The sequence below is a fragment of the Saccoglossus kowalevskii genome, chromosome 5 (genome assembly GCF_978046115.1).
Source record: "Saccoglossus kowalevskii chromosome 5, keSacKowa6.1, whole genome shotgun sequence".
Taxonomy (NCBI): domain Eukaryota; kingdom Metazoa; phylum Hemichordata; class Enteropneusta; family Harrimaniidae; genus Saccoglossus; species Saccoglossus kowalevskii.
In genome coordinates this window covers 31,407,738-31,430,386 of record NC_140645.1, presented here as the reverse complement: position 1 = coordinate 31,430,386, position 22,649 = coordinate 31,407,738, and the positions used below count along the sequence as shown (strand labels likewise).

The 22,649-nt window shown below is 35.8% G+C and overlaps 2 protein-coding genes across 2 annotated transcripts in view; both read right to left on the bottom strand.

Moving 5' to 3' along the window:
- LOC102807733 (fibroblast growth factor receptor 2-like) overlaps positions 1-4,470 on the bottom strand; it is a 10,904-nt gene extending 6,434 nt beyond the window's left edge. The window contains exons 1-2 of the mRNA XM_085499317.1: positions 4,212-4,470; positions 506-2,317 (exon numbers count right to left, since the gene is read on the bottom strand). Coding sequence (XP_085355443.1) covers positions 506-779 — 274 coding nt within the window. The 5' untranslated portion in view covers positions 780-2,317; positions 4,212-4,470. The remainder of the gene's footprint in view (positions 1-505; positions 2,318-4,211) is intronic.
- On the bottom strand, positions 849-22,649 carry LOC146746051 (cell adhesion molecule CEACAM5-like). Its single transcript, XM_085498922.1, has 7 exons — positions 22,574-22,649; positions 20,701-21,030; positions 9,829-10,113; positions 6,092-6,316; positions 4,212-4,535; positions 1,991-2,317; positions 849-871 (listed from the first exon to the last, which is right to left on the bottom strand). The coding sequence occupies exons 1-7, from the start codon at positions 22,611-22,613 to the stop codon at positions 849-851; spliced, it is 1,554 nt and encodes a 517-aa protein (XP_085355048.1). The 5' UTR covers positions 22,614-22,649.

The following is a 22,649-nucleotide window of genomic DNA, read 5'->3' as shown; positions in this document are numbered from 1 at the left end:
CATATGAACCTCGAAATTCATGTCAAATCATAACAGATACCTGTCATATGAGCAACATTGTGGAAGTCAATTAATGAACACCTTCAAGTGACAAAATGCAGTTTACCTTTGACATGTCCTACTTAATTATCACTGATTTTTTTTTACTTGATGAGATCAAATATTCTATGAAATTACACTCTCATCAATTAAACTGAAACAATGTGCACATCAAATATACAAACATATCCGGTTCGTAGTTTTAAAAAAGTCGATTTTTTTACTAAATATTACAAAAACACTAACTTTTAAATGAATGAACACATAGACAGGGGACACGGAAATAAAAGAAATTTGTGTTCAAAATACCAAAAAAAATATTATTATTATTATTAAAAGTTTCAATATATTAATACATTCATAGTTCATTTCAGTGAAAAGAAAATGATATTTTAGGATAAACAAACATACATTATGTATCCACTAACACAATTATTCTTAATAAGAGTAAATCAATATTACTTACAATAAACATTCAATATTACTGGCTCAGATGTGGACACGTGACTTCTATCAAACTCGTTATTCACAACTACACAGTAGAATTCACTGTTGTGGTGACGATATGATAAAACTAGACTCAATTCTTGTATTGAAATCCTTCCATGATTGTGTACATCATTGGTATACGTCATTGGCTTGTCATTTGATATTGGTTGGTTGTCTTGGTACCATTCTAATACTGCATCTGGGTTACTGCTGCATGATGTACATGTCAACACAAAATAGTCATCTTCCATCACATGGTCTAGGTTGTCAGGATAACCAGTGAGTTGGGTTGTACAAGAAGATGAATAACTAGGAGGAACTTAAATAAATAAAGGAACAAATACTGTAAGTAAATAAAAACATAATATGTGTTAATGAATAAACAGGGAAGTACACACAAAAATAATAATGTATGCAAACGAGAAAAATGAATAACCAATGTTGAATAGAAAACTGAAGATACGAAAAATGTACACAAAATAAATTCGGACATCCAATGACTGAACTAATAAATATCAAAGCAATTTGAATACACCAGGTTTCATGAACGAGTAAATTTATAATTATTTCTAAAAATATGTATTCTGAAAGATCTTTTCGCTTCATTCGAAATATTTTTTTTTTAATTTGAAAAAATGCAATTACAAGTAGAACTATTATCGTTGATTTGCGTAATAATTGACCACAGTGGAGTTCTATTCCGTATTCATCTGCTGAGGCTTGTGATTTATCAGGTTGTTTTCAATAGCTATTTGAAATTTGTAACATTTTAATGAAGTAAAATGTGATACGCATAAAAGATGTTACCTTATCGGCATTCATCAGGCAAAGCCATGTTCTGTCATAATTCATATAAAGATATGTACATATGAGATAAAATATTGCCAGTACAAAGAAATATTAGAAGGATATTCAGTAGTTTACTGTGTATTACAGTATATAATTTACACAGTGCACACATTTGTGATAGTTTTTAACATAAGGAAATGTACTCACACAATACTTTCATTTTAATCAGACTGGGTTAAGTTAGCTCCCCAACAAATAATTGTTAATGCCAGACAATACAAGTATATTTCTGAATAAAACTTACAAATACACACAGTGATTATTAGACTGATTCTAACTCAAATACAGTATGTAGAATAAAACTTACAATATACAGTGATTTATTGAGTGGTTGAATCTACTGATATACTATTAACCTCAGTAGTAACAGCTTTACATTGTACCATATTATTAGTTATTATTAGTTATATTGTACCATATTATTAGTTAACTCTAATACTCTATGTATGTATAGTGTAGAATAATACTTACAATATATAGTGATTTGTTGAGTGGTTGAATCTACTGATATACTATTAACCCCAGTAGAAACAGCTTTACATTGATATTGTACCATATTATTAGTTAACTCTAATTGTGTATGTATGTATGTATAGTGTAGAATAATACTTACAATATACAATGATTTGTTGAGTGGTTGAATCTACTGATATACTATTAACCTCAGTAGTAACAGCTTTACATTGATATTGTACCATATTATGGGATGGTAGTAATCTTATTTCTAAATCTTGTTGTCTTATTGTACCACCATTATCACCACCTCTCTCTGTATAATCTGATATTGTTTCATTTGAATTCCCAGTGAATATATCACCATCTTTATACCATGATATAACAGCTGCTGGATTACTACTGTCAGTTTCACAGGTTAATGTCAACATATCACCAATCTTTACTGCAGTGTTGTATCCACTCAATCTTACTGATGGTGGTTTAACTAAAAACAAAATGTAAATATGCATTTTGTGGTAATTTCCCATCGCTCTGTAAACTGATGAGCAATGACAATTCACTTATATTCACAACTGAATAACATACTAAATAGTACAGTAACGTCTAATCAATCTGCATAAAACTATCTTCACCAAGTGGCACTAGTCTATATACTTCCGATACTCAATATGGTTTCATGATATTATGTATCTATTGCTGCAGTGACAATTATTCTCAGGACAATTAAGTTTATACTTAATAAGAAGAGTAATATATGTTTTTGTATTGAAATTGTCATTAAGCAAAAATGTGTGTTCATTTAACCACAAAAAAATTATGTTTTTTATTAAATCATAATTTCCACCAGGAACCACCAGTATGTTTTGTTCACCCCATGCTACTATAATTAATGTTCAATTATATCCTTGCCAAAGGAAATTTGAATAACAAAGTATATCATTATTAAATGTTTATAATAAATATTATATATATTTGTGTTTATCAGCAAAAGTAAAAGTTAAATTATTTTTACTTTTAATAAACATTACATTTGAAATATACTTTTTTAGCTGTTAATTGTGTTCATATTCATTCTAGTTTGTATTCTGTATTTCAAACAACCAGTCAAATACAATGCAGTATAAACATATAGTTCAACAAGTATGTGATTCTTAACTATAAATGCGGTCAGTCATAAAATTACCAGTTAATTATGTCAGAAATGAATCGGTACAAATTTTAAATCTGACACAATTTATAGAATAATTCTGTTTTAATATATAAATATATTTTAAAAATGAATTTTAACCACAAGTTTTAAATAAGCTTATAAATGGTACAGATGACATGTTAGGCTCATTTTTGTTCAACAATCTTGGCAATTTATCACAACAAAAATCATGTAGTAATTCACCATTTTTCTTTAAACTCGATTATGTTTAACCAAATTCCGCCATGAGAATTTCTTGTTCAATACTACAACATAAACTCCATTTATTGCTGAAAGATATTTTATTTTTAAGTATAGGTATTTATTTATAAGTGTATACTTCTGGTAGTTACAGAGTTGTGAAATGTCATAAAAGCACAAACGTTTCATAAATAGATGCACAAAATTGACTACAGACTAGTACTAGCTAGCACACAGTACAAAACTTCAGAAGTGGAATGCAATATTATGGTGTCTTTCATGCTAAATTATTCACGGGATAACAGGCAGGAAGACAGAAAACAGAAAGTCAGGAAGGCAGGACAGAAAGTTTTCAATCGATTCCATTGCAAGTTGAAGCAGAGTAATTATGCATTACGTCTATAAACTGATTAGTCATTAAATTTGAACAAATAAAATAGTATTAATACATTTTGTAAATATTCAGAAACTATAAAAATCAAAACTTATGGCTTACTAGTATTATGGTTTCAATGATAACCGCCATTTATTTATTTAATTATGCATCAATAATATCTACCAAATTAAAAAATTATCTATACCTAAAATAATAACGTTGATTTGTTTGTATTCTGTGTGATAAATCAGGATGGGGTCTAACTAGACACATAATAGTTCTAGTCTATGAATGTATTTGATTGTTCATGCATTAGAACATGATAAACTGCTTTAGATTTTCAGACACTGTACAACTCTAATTATTTTTTTTAAATACAGTTCTCATAAATGTTAATTCTGCATAAAGTAATTCCACATTTATTTAAATTTGATTAGTGATCCGAATCAACCTCTACCCCCACATATGACCTATAAGCAATCTATTCTCAAAATATAAAAATATTGTAAAGACTTTTAAACTCTATTGATTATCATTAATCTAAAAATAACTAAAGGGTGACTATAACCCTTACTGTGAATACCACAATATAAACAAATATATAGTACTTACAGTGCACAGTGAGGTCAGTGACAGTAGATGTCACATGACCAGTAAAGTCTGTATGACTTGATTGACATTGATATAATTTAGTGTTATGTTCTGCTTGTATGGATATTGTCATCTGTTGTTCACTTATTTTACCATTATAATCTCCATCTCTTGTAACATCAGATGTAATAGATTCATATGTATTAGCAGTCCATACATTGTTATCTTTTAACCATGATATCTGAGATGCTGGATTACTGGTTGATGTGGTGCAAGTCAGTATTTTAGTTTCACCTTCTTTCACAGGATTGGTTATACCGGATAATGTCACACTCTCTGCTGGAACTGTAAAAGAAAATGTTGACTTAATAATTGTGCACATCTAACATTATAAAAGATCATATATGATCAAGCCACCAACATTACATTACTCTGGTATGTGTATTTAAATTATATATAATATATACTTACAGTAGACATTGACTGGTCCAAGTTAACATGTTAATGGTGTAGATAATACAACATTATTAGCTTTACATGTATATATTACTTGATTATCATTTCTATTTAGATTCCATATATAAGATATACTTACAGTAGATATTAAATGGTCCAAGTTGACATGTTAATGGTGTAGTTTATACAACATTAGTAGCTTTACATGTATACATTACTTGATTATCATTTCTATTTCTATTCCATATATAAGATATACTTACAGTAGACATTGAATGGGTCAAGTTGACATTTTAATGGTGTAGTTTGTACAACATTAGTAGCTTTACATGTATACATTACTTGATTATCATTTCTATTTAGATTCCATATATAAGATGTACTTACAGTAGACATTGCTTGGTCTAAGTTGACATGTTAATGGTGTAGTTTGTACAACATTAATAGCTTTACATGTATACATTACTTGATTATCATTTCTATTTAGATTCCATATATAAGATATACTTACAGTAGACATTGAATGGTTCAAGTTGACATGTTAATGGTGTAGTTTGTACAACATTAGTAGCTTTACATGTATACATTACTTGATTATCATTTCTATATAGATTCCATATATAAGATATACTTACAGTAGACATTGAATGGCCCAAGTTGACATGTTAATGGTGTAGTTTGTACAACATTAGTAGCTTTACATGTATACATTACTTGATTATCATTTCTATATAGATTCCATATATAAGATATACTTACAGTAGACATTGAATGGCCCAAGTTGACATGTTAATGGTGTAGTTTGTACAACATTAGTTGCTTTACATGTATACATTACTTGATTATCATTTCTATATAGATTCCATATATAAGATATACTTACAGTAGACATTGAATGGCCCAAGTTGACATGTTAATGGTGTAGTTTGTACAACATTAGTTGCTTTACATGTATACATTACTTGATTATCATTTCTATATAGATTCCATATATAAGATATACTTACAGTAGACATTGAATGGTTCAAGTTGGCATGTTAATGGTGTAGTTTGTACAACATTAGTTGCTTTACATGTATACATTGCTTGATTATCATTTCTATTTAGATTACATATATAAGATATACTTACAGTAGACATTGAATGGTTCAAGTTGACATGTTAATGGTGTATTTTATACAACATTAGTAGCTTTACATGTATACATTACTTGATTATCATTTCTATTTCTATTCCATATATAAGATATACTAACAGTAGACATTGAATAGTTCAACTTGACATGTTAATGGTGTAGTTTGTACAACATTAGTAGCTTTACATGTATACATAACTTGATTATCATTTCTATTTAGATTCCATATATAAGATATACTTACAATATACATTGAATGGTCCAAGTTGACATGTCAATGGTGTAGTTTGTACAATATTAGTAGCTTTACATGTATATATGTTCTCATTATCATTCCTATCCAGATCCCATGTGTAATCCTTAGTAACTGTGTTGACGTTTGTAGATTGTGATAAACCTTGAATCTGATTGTTGCCAAGATACAAATGTAATGTTGCTAATGGATTTCCATCAGTTGACTGACACCTTATTTTCATTTCCTCATTGAGTAAGTAAGATATTGATGTTGTAGTGCAGGATGGCTCACCCGGTGCATCTAAATGTTAATGAAGCCATAGCCAGTGAACACAATAATAACAAGTCATTGTTAATGACACAGTCCCTGTTGCAATTAGAGAAGATGTGATTCATGCCTGAAATAAACTAGTATTCATGACGAAAACTGCAAGTTTGTTGTCTTTTATCTAATCACAAATTGACTTGTGTATTATATTTTATGCAATCATATTTAACATGCAAATCACTGGTCATTTGACCAGGTAACTTGTTTCTGAATGAAATTGTAGTTTATGGTCAGTAATTGATAGTGAATAATAGACTATTTTTTAGTATTAACAAACATCAGATTTATTATATATGCATTTCACATTTTGCATATTTATGCAATTTTTTTTATCCCAAATCAAGCAAAGTGCATGTGCCCAGTATTGTAAGTGTGTGCCAGCTAAATGGCAATTTTTCCAACAATGTTTTCATGGTGGGAAATAAGGCAATTAACAATCCAATGAGACTGAAGCAAAAATCAAACATGTATCTTTGAGAATATACAACTTTGATTGCCAGTTAAAATTTACTCATCACATAGGCATAATTTGTTGCATGAGTTATTGTGTATTACAGGAGGGAATCTTGCCATTCATGAATTTATTTGCAACCAGACTCACTAAATGATATATGTACATTTTTTTAATATTTTTAATATTTATTTTTATTATTTTGATTTTTGAACACCAAATAAAACCTTTGGAAGATATTCTAATTACAAATAAACATAGGCATTTATTATAATAAATATGAAAATAAGTATGAGACTGTACATAAATATAGTTGTATGGTCAAAAATAAACATTACCAGCAGTAGACCATTTTTATTCAAATCACAGAACAAACATTGATGCTACATATCATTGAAAATATTAAATATGTTAATGAGATATAATAGTAAAATGGCTGTCAGTCAACCAACTATTAATGCGAAACTAATTGTCTTGGACAAGTATGGTAATGTATATACCAAATTTAAACAAAAAAAAACATAGGGGTATTTGAAACGGAAATTGCCATCTAACTGTAAGTCTGTCGCTGATTAACTCCTGAGTTTGGTTTCAAATACCCCAGGAAAGTGTTCTATGTTTTTCATGTAATTATGTGTTAGTATGCAAGGGATTTTTCAACACACACAAATGATGAATTTGTATGAATTAAATGGATCATTTGATTGTGGACATGTATTTCTCAACTTGTCTCTTATTTAGTTTCATGTCGTATTCAAGATAGTCCCCATACCATATATAATGTCGCATTTATTTTATTATCACTTGTACGCCAGATGACTGGTTTTAACCGAAACTATAAGAGAATATAGTGCTCAAACATTCTTTCTCCTGTTTGTATTGGGGTAACTGAATATTTGAGCAAACTAAATAATGTCTAGTCTTTGTTACAGTAAATATATCTATCATTATTATCTAAAGAACTTGTATCAAAAACATGTTTTTTTTTTGTAACTTACAACTTTCTTAAAACATGGGTACACTAAATTCTATAGAAAGAAATAATATCAAAATAACGTATTGCAATGATCATTTTCAATGATAAAAAAAATCATTAAAACTACTTTTAATAAGTTTATAACAATTGTATTCCAGCAGTATAGAAACAAAATGTGACCAGTCAAAGCATGGATGGATGGAACCAAAATGAATAGTTCCCAATTTTGAACTTAATCTGAAATGAGGAGCAACGAATGCATGTTAATGTGTGACATCACGTAGTTGTAAGATGGATTGCAATCAGTCAAGGCATACCAGGGACATTATCATTGGCCATTTTGAAGCCCGTCTGAAAAACATATTCAATGTGAGTAACAAGTTTTCATTTAAAAAAAAAAAACAACGACAATCTTCAATAATGGCACACACACACACACATTTTCACACGCATGTAGGTCAATCAAGAAGTTGCTGTTTGCAGTATGAACGTGTGAATTAGTTTAAACATGATCAATTAAGGCATGTCAGAGATGAGACTCAGAAACAGTCGGTTACTTTATATCATATCATTCGATAGACAGATGCGACACAGCCCTGTCAAGTAGTCCCAAACATGAATATGATTTCTGTGACAAAAATGTGTCAGCAATAGCACTTGCAATTTGCACATACAAAAAATAGTCAGGAGAAGCAAGTGACAATCAATGTCCAGTACTGTCTCCAGGCAGGAAATTTAAAAACAAAAAAAAAAACCCACTAACATGGTCTTAAGAGCACTTAAAAAGTTATGAAATGGGGGTGGGTGGAACCCAACAGTCAAGCAACAGGTGGACACCTTATCAAGTACCGACTAAGACTATTACATCGCTGGAATTAGCTTCCTGCTGAGGAAAATGCTGCTTCATCACCAGCAACTCCTCCCTCTGACGGCAGTGGTATTGAAAGTATCGTATGGTCGCCTAAAAATAATAGACTGTAAAGTGCATATTGTTTTAGGGAAGATATTGCTTAGCTGCAGGTGGTGGTAGGGTCTGACATAAACTCACTGATTATAAAGTCAAATTACTTGGAGAATAGTACCCAAGTTTCTCTCATTCACACTAGACGTATTTGCTGCATTATAAGTTATGTATGATGACTGAAGTACCGGTAATGTCGTTTCGCCAGGGCAGCTGACAAGCGTGCATCGCATGCTTTGTGTGAGATTCAAGTACCCTTATTACAGCCGACTTATTGCACTATGCAGTAGCCAGCTAGTGTACAGTGCAGTGTGTCAGTGTGACATAGTAATTATGAGCTATATGCCTTTAAAATGAGAAAATGTTCACAAATCAGAAGAAAGCCAACCTGAAACTTGTGATTATAATGAATCAACTGTGTTTGAACCCCTTCTTAATGTTTGTCAGAACCAGGGCTCTCATCTGTGGCATAGTCGCCATTATAATGACCAAAATAAGACCCAATATGACCAGCAAAAAACAGCTTGATGTGAGCAGCAGATTATGCTACCTCAAGTATCAAAGATGTTTATTTCTGGACTGGTGGTATGGTAGGTATGACAAATTTATTCCCAGGTATTTGTATTAATATGACATAAAAGTGTAAGTAAATTATTATTAGGTCCAGCTACACGTTGGCAACAATGCGAACAATTTGTTACAAAATGCAGTTGATGCAGTTCAGAGATGATATTTTGATAAATGGATTGGTAAAACAAATGGACGACAACAATTTAAGTATGCATATCTGAATAAAATTCGTCTAATCACACCTGTGATTAGATTATGAAACATCATAAATGCTTGATTTCGATGCATTTTAGCACGTGAACGGTTGTCATTTTTCATTTTTGATTTGGATTATGAAAGTATTGGGCATCATGATTGAAAGGTAAATGTGATATCAGCTCATGATACAAGTCATAATGCATGTACTATAATACTAGAAATATTTCATGTCCTAGAGTTTGTTGCCATTAAATATGTGCAAAGTTTAGGTGGCATTTTTACGGTATTATATTGTTAAATTATAATCTTAGACTAGCTTCTTTACTTACATTGTATAATGAGTGTTATATCTTCCTCTTTACTTCCTATACCATTAGTCACTTGACATGTAAATGTTTTACCATTGTCATCTTTATCAGTAAGGTCAATAGTTAATCTACTATTGTCACCATTGAGTTGATATCTAGTCAGATCTGGTAACGGCTGGTTATCTCTCAGCCAGGTATATGTAGGTTCAGGACTACCATTCGATGTACATTTCAATCTGACTAAACTGCCCGCATTGGATGGATTACCACCTGTAACAGTTATTGTAGGCTTAGGTAGTGTTGCAGCTGTGTAGAAATAATAGAAAAAAACATTAGTATGCCATATATCAAAAATGCACCACATGTTTTTTATGATTTTGTTATATTTGTACCCATATAGTTATGGGTTCTCTGGTTACTTGGCTACCACATGTGCATGTCAGTCTTGATCTTGAATGTAAAGTGATTGAATTCAAATTGGTATGCTCCTGATATATCATCATTCAATATTTTTGACTAATTTTATATTATACCAGCTTCAGTTTTGTATCAAAAATGTTGATATTATTTCGTAGATATATATCAAAGTTGCTTTAAATCTATGCGATCAAGATGAAAGTGTTTTTTTACTAGACTTGCATACAGCGACGCACTGTGGCAAGGACATTCCCCTCGTATTTTATTTGATGACTTCAAAGTAACACTGAAAAATTGCTACGCTTTGCTGGCTCTATTCATTCTGCGCTAATTTAATCCAATTGTTTTGTCTCCTGCTCCAGATCAATTTCTTCCATAATGTCTAGAACAGGTCGTTTTAGCAAGAAAACAGCTACTTCACACATCGTATTGTATGATCGGCCAGTAAATTGTTCAGTAGCCAGAACAAACGAATATTACTGCAAGGTCTACTTTTTTCATTTTCAGACAACAATGGCATCTCCCTTAATGCAAGTGCTGCTGCGAACTTTTCATCTCACTGCAATGTGTTTAGATCTCTTTAAGTAGCGTCAGATCAACCACCTCATATTGAATTGGTGTCGCCTTCTGTTCGCTGTGATATTTTGGCAGGTAAGGACATTAATCTTCCTTATCTACTCATTTCAGACTACACTCAAACTATGGCATTGAAACCGATTCAGACAACAGGTTAACTCGCGCTTTGACTATTCAGGAATTCATCTTTGCATTTTCGATTAATAAAAATGCTATCTGCGATGTTTAGGCAGTTGATATCCCTAGAGGTTTTAAAGGACTGGCTTTCAACGAATACCATCGTGCATTCTTGGCAAGGGCTTCTGCATTGCCCCAGATTCACAATATCAAAGTTGATTGGTTACGTCAAGACGCTAATTTGTTCATCTTAATTTTCATGGGTCTTTCATGGGTCAGGCAAGGAAGAAAGTGAGTTTACCAGGAAAATGAAATTCGCAACAATATTAACCTCATTACGTGGATTAAAAGATGGGTTTGATATTGACATCAGGAAACCATCAAGATCGTCATTTATCTGTCCCAACTTTTTCTCTGCATGCAGTCAGCCTGAAATGTGAACATCTTGCATTAGCTTGCTAAACCGAGGATAAACTTGTTCATGAATTGCTGAATACCTCGCAAATCTTGTAATAAGTGCGAACAATTGAGTCTCCTTGATCACCTTAATTTTGCATGTTGAGTTATCATACCAGTATGTACTTACATGCCATATCAAACTGTCAAAAGGTGTTGAGAAATTACACTACTATGCTATTTAATCCATGAGTAAACAAGTTATCTTGATATGGTTTCCTGCTCTGAATGGAACAGGGTTTCCATGTTTCTCAAGGCCAAATTCAGCAACAGACCTACAGCTATAGACACCACAAGCATCGGCCATGGTGGTTTCTTACTTGACCTCTTGTTTTATGAATGCTGGTCCCCAGAGCTAACACTCGATGATCCCACACCATAATTTGCATTTACATAATCGTCGCTGCTTCAATTTTGTTAGGCCACTACTGGTGCCGTAAACTATTTTTGTTCAGTTGTGACAACATGGCAACTTAAAGTGCACATCATCAACAAAGAAAACTTATGTGACGCCTCGTTATCGCTACAGCTTCATTTGATTTTGTTTCACGCAGAGCATATTCTAAGAAAAACTAATTGATTGATGATCCTTTCTCTCATTCACAGACTCAACATCCAGCGCAGTTTCATGCCAAATTCCCTCCTTGGTGATGTACGACTAAATAAACCACAAGGATTCTCAGAACATATATTCTACTTGAGTGCGTACATGGTTTCAATTCAATGGACATTCAGATCAAGTCTGTTGCTCAATGTGGGACATTTTTCCATCACAAAATCGTGACATTCAAATTCTACCTGGCTGAAATATTGTGCCTCCAAAACCAACATTTCAAAGTCAACCATACCTCTGTCTCTAACACATGCTTCGAGAGATTCGTCGCATATAAGGTTCCACAACTCGGCCACAACTCTAAAAAGCCTTATGCGCCCTACTCAATAATAGTGTTTTGCTTGAAACAGTCTTTGTGCTAGCCTTCTTTTGCTTCCTTTGCTGTAGTGAACTGACATGTAATGCAAGAATCTTCAATCCCAAACTCAACCTCTGTATTGCCGATGTCAATATCATGGTAACAAGATGTGTTGATTGCGCATCAGTTTGCACCAAAACTTCAAAGAGTTCAAACTTCGTCTGTTCCCTAAACACAACAAGTCATGTCCAGCATCTACACTTCATCAATTTCTCTCTGCCTGCAAAGGTATGAATTCTAGATCCAATGAACCATTATTTTTGCAACCAGGAAGAATTCCACTTCACTATAATCAGAATGTGTTCACTACTTCATTGCGCACTCTCCTCGCCAGATTGGGCCTGCAACCCCTGCTTTTTGTCGGACATTCATTTCACAACTTGGGAAGCCATCATGAGAAAACTGCTGAACGGAATGGTTCAGCATTTGTTTCCCATGAGTGCTTCAACTTATCGCTCATCAAATTTTCATATAATATGTTTCGCCAAAGCTTCTTACAAGAAAAACAGTCCCCATTTTGAATACATGTCTAATGAATATATAAAATTTGAACAAACTCACTCAAAGCGTGAAAAATAAAATGACGTGCATCAGGACCCCATACTTTCTAATGTATGTACCAAGTTTGAACGAAATCCATCCATAAATGCCAGAAATGCTTGATATTTGATGATTTTTTAGCACAAAAATGGCCACCATTCGGCCATTTTGAATAGGATCGCCAAACCAATATATCTGTATATCTATGACATTATTTATAATGAATATTTGAACTTAATTAATATAAGCAAGTCAGAGATATGGCACCAGAATCAGATTCATTAAAACAAACTGGCCGCCAGTCGACCATTTTTAATCTTATCGGAAAAACGAAATGATGTGCATCAAGGTCTTATAATGTCTAACGTATATACCAATTTTGAACAAAATTCACTTGTAAACAGCCGAAAAATGTTCGATTTTGATGATTTTTAGCACAAAAATAGTCGCCATTCGGCCATCTTGAATCAGATCGTGAAACAAATTGACGTGCAAATGTACAATATCATGTATGATGTATGTGTGAAGTTTGATAATGATTGGTCAAGGCATTTCTAAGATACGAGTCCGGACGCACGCACGCACTCACGGACGGACGGACACACGGACGCACGGAAGCTTTCAGTAGCCGATGTCGGAATCCAAACCTCTGATTCAATAAAACTAGGCAAGCCAAACATTCAAATCACATAATTTCACCATTCCGTATTTCACTTGTGTGTTGATGGATTTGGTTTAAACTATGTTTATACATTGATACATTAAAGACTATGGGAACCTGATGCACGTTATTTCTTTTTTTGGATCAAGTTTAAAATGGCTGACGTGCCGGGACAGATCAAACTTCACACATATATAATCTTGGGGTACATCATATTGCTGGGGATAGCCACAATCGTTTTAGGAATGTCTACAATCGATTCAGGCAAATCACTCAGGCACTCACAAGATGGTGGCACAAAAAGAAAAAGTGACAGCAAAACAAAATTTGAGAGGTAATGATTTGACTCAAGATGGTTGAACTGAATTTCAGCCATTTTAAGGCCAAAAATGTATAATAATCACAAATTCTCACAATTCCATAACTGGATCTCATATGTGCGTGGATGGATTTGGTTTAAACTTGGGACATACATTGAACATAATGAGACCTTGATGCCTTTAATTTTTCAGACTAGGTTCAAAATGGCTGACTGATGAACATTTTGTTTTATAGAATTCAGTTCTGCATTCACATCCCTGACATGCCTGGACCAATCAAGTTCAAGCATATCATATCGTAAAAATGCGTGACTGTGAATTTTTGTCACGAAACAGAGATTTTGGTTCCAGAAACAGTATAAGCCTTACTAAATCAGCTAACTGTTTGATTAATGCTCGATAATTTTAGCGATGGACAATTAGTTTCACACGATGCATATTCGATTATATCCATAATCTAAAAACTACCGATACATGCTAATAATACCAAAAAAAAGTCTTTCGAAAGTTGTTCCAAAATGCATCTACTTCTTATTCTGTCATGTTTTATTACAAAATGCATAAAGGTTAATTACAAAATGTGTAGACAATTTTATTACACAACGTTTCGAAGTTTGTTACAAAACGTATAAGTTATTATTCATATAATGTCTTCTTGAATTTCTTGCAATCAGACCACTGGGAGTTGGAATAGAGTATAACCTGGGAATACAAATCCTACTGATGCACTCAGAAATCACATGCGGTAATACAGCATTACCTCCATGTTTGTAATGTGAACTAATCTTGGATTCAATCGACTTTATCCATGCATACATTTTTGAAAACAACAAAGTATGTTCAAAGTATGTCCTGACTGTTTAAATCTTCCTTTTTTCATCACAGTTTTGAACTGATACAATAAATAGTAGAGCAAAACACAGCACAATTTGTTTTTGGTTTGGAATATTTCAGTATCATTTTGTTGTACAATGGCTATTAATTCACAGTTGTTACTACTCAAACGCTGGGGAAAAAGCAAATTCATATGAAGTTGGATTGGAAGGAAAACTGCCGTAAATCCAGGCAGGTTTTATTCAACTAATAAAAATAAGATGAACACTGACCTCTGAACAGTCATGAACTATTAGGGTAGTACAAACCCGTGTGTTTATCTAATCAAACCTACCAGAAAGTCTGTGGAAATAATAAATTCCATTTGTTACTCGTTGGCTTACCTATATATTACAGCCCCAATAGGAAACTATTAGGAAATATATCCTGTTCACAAAGAATACATTAGGGTAGCATTACCTATAGAAAAAAAGGCCTCTCCTAAGGGGCCACCCCACACGTAGGGGTGGTCACGCATAAGAGGCGTGATCCGATATTCTCACAAACGTTTCTGCTGCCACAACAGGCCGCCGGAAACTTGTGGGGAGGTGGGCTTTTTCCACAGACTTTCTGGTAGATATGATTAGGTAAACAAACAGGTTTATACAATCCTAATAGTTTACTACATCACCTACCAGAAAGTCTGTGGAAATAATAAATTCCATTTATTTATTTATGAGGCAGAGTAGCACGCTCACCGGAGGTGGAGAAGTTCCGACAGCTGAAATGTTTTTGTTCAACCCCAAAAAGAAGGTCCAAAAACCAAAACTGAGAAATCTAAAGCTACTCACCAGCAAGGAGTCTAGTTCCAGGATAAAACCAGTTAGGTGACTCTTCAGGGTCTGGATGCCCGAGGGTAGACCCTCAAATTTAGGGAGGCTACTAAAGCTGGTCAACTGAACATTAAATAGGGTCACCAACAATTTTAATGCATCAAAACAGTTTATTGCTAGGGTTCGATAACGCTGAACGAAAACCAGTAGCGTCAAGCAAAGAGGGCTGGTTTCGGCTCAAGGCACTATTGCGCTAACGCTTTCGCACATAGGGCCCCTTTCTGGTGCAGGCTGGGTCAGCGAACACAGTCTGACCTGTCACCACTGTACCCAACTGTAGAGACCCTCCTGCAGCGCTTGGAGGTCTCTCAGGTAATATTTAATGTCCTGAAGCGAGGAATTGGACAACTCTGCAAAAAAGCCTTGTGCTTGCATGAGTTTATTGATAGCCTCTACGCGCAAAGATTGAATAGCACAGGGCTCATTGGTAGCGAGCCGTCTGGCTGAGACAACAGATCCAGAAGATTCGGCAGCTCCACAGGCGACTCAACTAAAGTTCCAGCAACAGTGGGAACCAGATCTTCACTGGTCAATAGGGCGCCACCAACGTCAGAATACAGGTGGGCTTGAGTCGTTACTTCTCCAACACATCAGATGGAAGGGTGGATATGCGTAAGCGTCTATGTGGCTCCAAAAGTTCGATAGAGCGTCGACGTCCGTAGAGAATGTTCTCATCTCCGAGAGGAGTGACACATACATTGGAAGCTTGGCGTTCTGGTGATTGGCAAGCAGTTATATCCGGGGCCCATCCCAGTGACGAAAAAGCTGGTCTGCCATCCATTGAGGGATCTGCCACTCGGTTTTCTGGAACCGAATATGTCTCAAGAGGGGGTCAGCAGCCCTGTAGCTCATCCCTGGGAGGTGGTGAGCCGATAGCTCCACTTGGTTCTCCAGGCACCGAAGGAGAATCTCCTCTGCTAGCTTTGACAATGTGGGGGAACGTGTCCCCCATCCTCCTTGTTGATGTACTACATCAACTGAGCTGCTGTCTGTCCAAAGCAAGACTCGTCACCACTGGACCCAACCTGTAGAGACCCTCCTCCAGCACTTGCAGATCTCTCAGGTAATAGTTAATGAAGACATTCTATGATCTCCAGAACCCCGTTCGGAGAACCTGCTCGATTGAAGCTCCAGACATCAAAGCCAATGAGTTGGCTACCCTGTGCACTTTGTGTGCCCTCACTTGGTGACATTCCAAATGAGCTGATGATAAAGCAGTTAATTTATACGCTACCATGACCGTATCAACAATCCATGGTGAAATGGTGACATTCAAAGCAGGGTGGCTCTGTTTGCGCCACCCATAACTGACAAACATGCGCTTCTCACTGCCCCTAGACACCTTGGTGCGGTCGCAGTATCAGCTCAGAGCTCTCAGGGTGGCGGATTCTGCCACTCGGCGTTCCGAAACTGAATATGTCTCGAGAGGCTGTTCGCAGCACTGTTGCGTATCCCCGGAAGGTGGTGAACTGATAGCTCCACCTGGTTTTTTCGACATCAAAGGAGAATCTCCTCCGCTAGCTTCAACAACATGGAGTAACGCTTCCCCCTTGTTGATGTACGACACTACTGAGGTTGTGTCTGTCCAAAGCAGAACTCTGTGGTGGTGTGCGACTTCCTGAAAATGTTTCAGAGACAGTAGGACGGTCTGCAACTCCAACCAATTGATGTAGCAGTCCCAATATGCAGACGGCCACATTCCCTGGACCTGAAGGTCTATCAGATGACCACCCCATCCCTGGATCGACACATCTGTAAAGAGAGTCAGCGAGGGAGTCGTCAGATCTAGGGGTACACCATTGTGTGTCCTGCCACCAAAGGAGGGCCACCATCCCTTGATCCAACAGTTGAACCCTGAACGTCAAGTCCTGTATGTGGACTCTGTAGTCCAATAAGCACCTCTGAGACCGGAGAGCTGGTAACGGAACCAGCTAATGAACTGACGTCATTTTTCCAATAAGCCGCATAAGTTTGTGCATTGACGTCGATCCCGTCGACTGGAGTTTGCTGGCGAGCTCTACAAGCGAGCTGCATCGCTCCAGAGAGAGGCGAACACGTCTTTGCTCCATGTCAAACTGCATACCCAGAAAAACTAGGCTGTGGGACGGTATTGGGTTGGACTTGGCAATATTTTTTAAAAAGCCCAACTCATGCAGGAGCATCTGCGCCAACCGCACATGCTCCACTAAGACCTCCCTGTCTCGGTTGTGTATTAACCAGTCGTTGAGGTATGGAATCAGATAGACTGACGACCAGTGTAGCATCTGGGTCACCTGTCTTAGCACTCTGGTGGTGAAGACATATGGTGCCGTGCACAGATCGACGGGAAGGGCGGTAAACTCCTAGACTTTGTTCTCTATTGTGAATCTGAGATTCCGGCTGCATGATTGGTGAATGGGGATGTGGAGGTAAGCATCGCTTAAATCCAGCTAATCAATCACCAGAGTGCACTGACAGAGGTATCAAAGCTGGTGTTTCTATCCGGAAGTGCTTGAGTTCCACAAACCCGTTCAGCCGACTGGGGTCTAGGACTGAATGCCACGCCCCCAAACACTTGGGAACGAGCAAGATGTTGGAATAGAACCCTGGTGATACACGGAGGTTTACCACTAGACGTATCACCCTTTTCTCCAGAAGGCTTGCTACTTCCTGTCGGATCGTCTCCACCTTGACCCCGGCCCTCTGCAAAAGACCTGAGGGTGGGTGAGGAGTCAGAGGAGGAGGATACCGAAGAGGAATCCGATACCCACGCGACACTACTTCGAGTATCCAGGGATCGGAAAACTCTCCTGCGCCAAGCTCGTATGTGCTGCATAAGGCGCAATCCCATGGGAAGGAGCGGACGGGGGTTTGGAGCTATTGCTTCCCAAACTCCATCCTCCAGAATGGGAGGACGAAGAGTGGGAGACTGAGCCCGGGAACCCCAGGGAGGGACACCCAGAGTCATACCACCCTCCATGAAAAGGCAGCCGGTGAAACTGGCACCCCGGTCCCCAGAAGACGCCACGTTTCTTGGGCTTTCGTTGACGCTTCCCAATACTAGCTTTCTTTTGCCCCTTCATAGGAGACCATGAGCGCTTTGATTCTTGTCCGTTGAGGCTCCGAGCAGTGGACTTACTACCTGGGCAGCCTTGCAGTTTTGGTCTAACCCGTTGACCAGAAGGAATAGCTACCTTAGCCAACAGAGATGATTACCATGGACTTTCTGCTAATAGAGTACCTTTCATTGATTGCTGATCACTGCAACACACTTTGTGATATTAGAAAGCTTCAAGTATCAAAATAGTCTGTCAACCGTCGCTGTCCATACCAGCAATATTTTACACATAGAAATTGAGAATCACAATTGCATAGAAATGAACAATACAGCTATTCCGGCCATCAGGCCATCAATCAAATCATCAGTCTTTATGATTGATTGAACTGATATTCCCATTCATTTGGTTAGTTGTCTGAGACTGAATGTTGTAATGTTCGAGAGTGCGTTTTTCCGTACGGCGACATCAACATTATCGATTACATCACAGTCCCTCATTACTGTGATTACATTAATGACTCATTGAAGAGGAAGCCCATTTTGGGCTAGTGCCATTGTCAAACTTCGGAGAGTAGACGACTTTTTATACTGCAGACATTTCAGTGCGTGTTGTTCGATTGACATTGGTAACTTACTGCACATGAATTTAACGACATGGTTTTCAACGTTCTGGTTATCTCTGTGTGACTACTGCCTTTGAAACAAAAAAAGGGGACTCTAAAAACGCAATGTATGGCATGACAAAAACGCAATGTAATGCAATATCACGACAGTAAGGTCGATGACAGTAGAAGTCACGTGATCAATGAAGTCTGTATGACGAATGTTCGCTCATTCTTCCATGTTTATTTGGCGATATGAAAGAATGTTATGAATGACGAGGTCAAAAAAAAAGAAAAAGAAAAAAAAAGAAACGATTTTTGCCCAATCATCCATTTTTTGGGTGATATATCATTGATTCAGCCCAGCAGTAATATAGCTTATTTATTAGAGGCGCCAGGGAATCAAAATTTAAGACGTAAATTATTTGGACGACAATTAAAAACCAAGAGGTGAAAGACTACTTACAACGGCGATAGCTACGGTGACTGCGTTAGAGGAGCCTGGGGAATAAAAATTTAGCGTGAATGGTTTTCCGAGCGAAAAATGTCGGGTCAAAAAAACAAAAAAAACAATCATCCATTTTTTGGGTGATATATCATTAATTCAGCCCAGCGGTAATATAGCTTATATATTATAGACACCAGGGAACCAAAATTTGGGACATGAATTATTTGGACGACAATTATAACCAAGAGGTGAGAGACTACTTACCGCGGCAAAAGCTACGGTGAAATATTTTAATTTTTGTAAGCGAGGGTAAAACCTTTGTTTATGCTATGATAAAGAACAGATCTTGAACATACTTTAGTGCGAATAAATTTTTAGATTGCCTAGCATAGCGAACACAATTTAATGCGAGTGAATTTCTTCTACTAAGGTTTTAATGTTGTATAAGAGTTGTCGGAAAAATTCAATATAGCGACACGACAACTTCCGGTATGTTAGTGGAAAATTTGTTTGAGTTTTCTCGGTGATAGCTACGTGAATTTGAACCAAAATGTTATAAGCAAGAATTAAAATACGACAGTGACAGCCACTGAAACGTTATTGAAGGCAAATGCATTAAGAGAACAAAACAAAACAAAATGGGTTATAATAACAAGTGTCCACAAACCTGCATCTACTCATTAATAAAGAGAGATGCAGATTTAGAGTTGAGTAAATTTCCATAATTTTTTTTTAAATTTGCATGGATTTTTAACAAAATTTGGTCACATTATCCTAACATTATATATCATATACATATCCAATTTCATCTTGATTAAAATAATACATTTTGAAATTTTGGTCGAACAAATATGTGGGAAATATATAAGGTGTTATATACTAAAGATGATATGCATAAATTTACCTGTCACTCTAAGAGTTAGCTATGAGAACAGTTATGACAAATATTACAATGATTCTGTCTTTGCGAAAAGTGTCATAATTTTTTTAGAACCCACATTGTGTCTATATTCTATTTTGAACTTGGAATTCAGAAACTCACCTGTTACTGTAAGTGTAATTGATTCCTCCTCACTGTCACCTATTGCAGTTATCCGACACCAATACTTGTCAGCATCACTCAACTGTGTATTATTTATAACTAGACTAGCTTGGTCTTGAATACCATGTCTTGTGAATCCAGGCTGATAGTAAATTATTCCACTCTCTTTTAGTATAACTATAACACCATCACTTATAGTACTTCCTTTAAACCATGTAGTAGATATATACACACCAGTTGTAGTATATGTACATTCCAATATTGTTGTTGTGGTTTCGATAGAAGTGATAGGTGATCCAGGTACAGTAATAGTAGTTCCAGCTAGAGATGCTGTAAGTTTGTTATAGACATGTTAGTAGTTTTAAAGAAGAACCCTTATTCGTGGCTCATTTTGGCATTATTTTTATTTTATTATTATTATTTTTTATATTTAACTTCTTTGTGTGGAGTCTGGTCAAACCCTGGTGGCAGCAATATTTGTTTTTATTATTAGAGGACGCTTACGCGTATAATCATTCCATATTTGGAAACTCATTTCCTAGTATGGTAGGATGAAAATACCGCAAAATTACGGCAGGCTGTAACTTATGGCGTTACGGTGACATATGTATAATACTTAATAGTATAAGAAAATAATAGTTGTTTTTTGGAAAGACAACTTGCGTTGATATCTATTCGTAACACAACACAATCATAACGTGTTTTTTTCAAAAGATAACATGCTTGTACTCTAAACTGTTTTAATAATACCAGAAGAACGAGCCTTATTTTTGCGAGTGGAATTGTAGTGAAAAAAATAAAAAAATGCACTAAAATAGACACGACAAACCTAAATAAGAATCTGCTAAGAACCTCTTATTTTCATTAGTTTATTTATTTGAATAGTACATTGTGTCAACAGGGATACACTGCTCGAAATTCAACTGTAGCGTGTACAGCAATTACGCCATCATCCACAGCAACGCCCAACGTTACGTTACAGTTACTTAATAGTTATCACCATCGAAATGAGCTAACTTTTAGCAGATGTGCTTGTCTGACAAGTATGTAATCAATCAAATCAAGAAAAAAATTAGAAGTTTTCACTACTACCCCATGAAGATACATGATGTTGGACAATATCGACTAACCATGGTGATCGACCGACGACGATGACCTAAAATGACATCACTCCCGTCTTTTCAAGGGGGACGGGTCGTAGGTCACATGGTAGTCATAATGCCAAGTAGTCCCGCCCATATGTAAATACTTGTAATTGCGGGTATGGTTATTGTTATTGAGCATCCGTCAATCTTGCTAACTATTTATTTATTTATTTACAGTATATGTCATGTTAAAAGGACCAGGCCACGCTGGTTGGTTGCTTGGAATAGTTTTTTCTGTCATGTTAAAGTCATTTCTATATAACATATCTTGCCATGTAAGGAAATGATTCTGAAAAAAAAATACCAGTTCTAGTATGACATTTTCACGATGCACAATGACCTAAATGTTAGAACTATTACAAAATATGATATAAAACGTACATGTTTGCTTATGGAATCGCGACTCTGCTAATTCATCCGATAATATGCTTTACGGAAGTTCCCAGGGAAAATACAGCGGTTGTAAAACTAGGTTTTTCAATTAATCTATACCAACCTGCTGCACAAATTATAAGTTGTTTGTCGGCCTTAAAACCGATTCAGCGTCGCATTCAAGTAATTGATATTTTAGTGCATTCGTATATCCAGGTAACCGGGCAATCATTAAATTAGGTTAAATCTATTGATTAATGATTATATATAGACAACATCAAAGTAGATTTTGTTTATGTCATTCTTTACATACTGAAGTGATATTTTCCCACCTTGTAACCGATGAGTATACTTACTTGAAAGAACAGCTAGTAGAATAACGCTTGCAGCAAACATGGTGGTCTTTTATTAACGCTACGACTGAAATTTGAT

Coding starts and splice junctions, on each gene's coding strand:
- LOC146746051 (XM_085498922.1), bottom strand. CDS start 22,613: ATGTTTGCTGCAAGCGTTATTCTACTAGCTGTTCTTTCAA. Junction 21,031..22,573: donor TCTACTAGCTGTTCTTTCAA/GTAAGTATACTC, acceptor ACAAACTTACAG/CATCTCTAGCTGGAACTACT. Junction 6,317..9,828: donor TATAACACTCATTATACAAT/GTAAGTAAAGAA, acceptor ATTAACATTTAG/ATGCACCGGGTGAGCCATCC.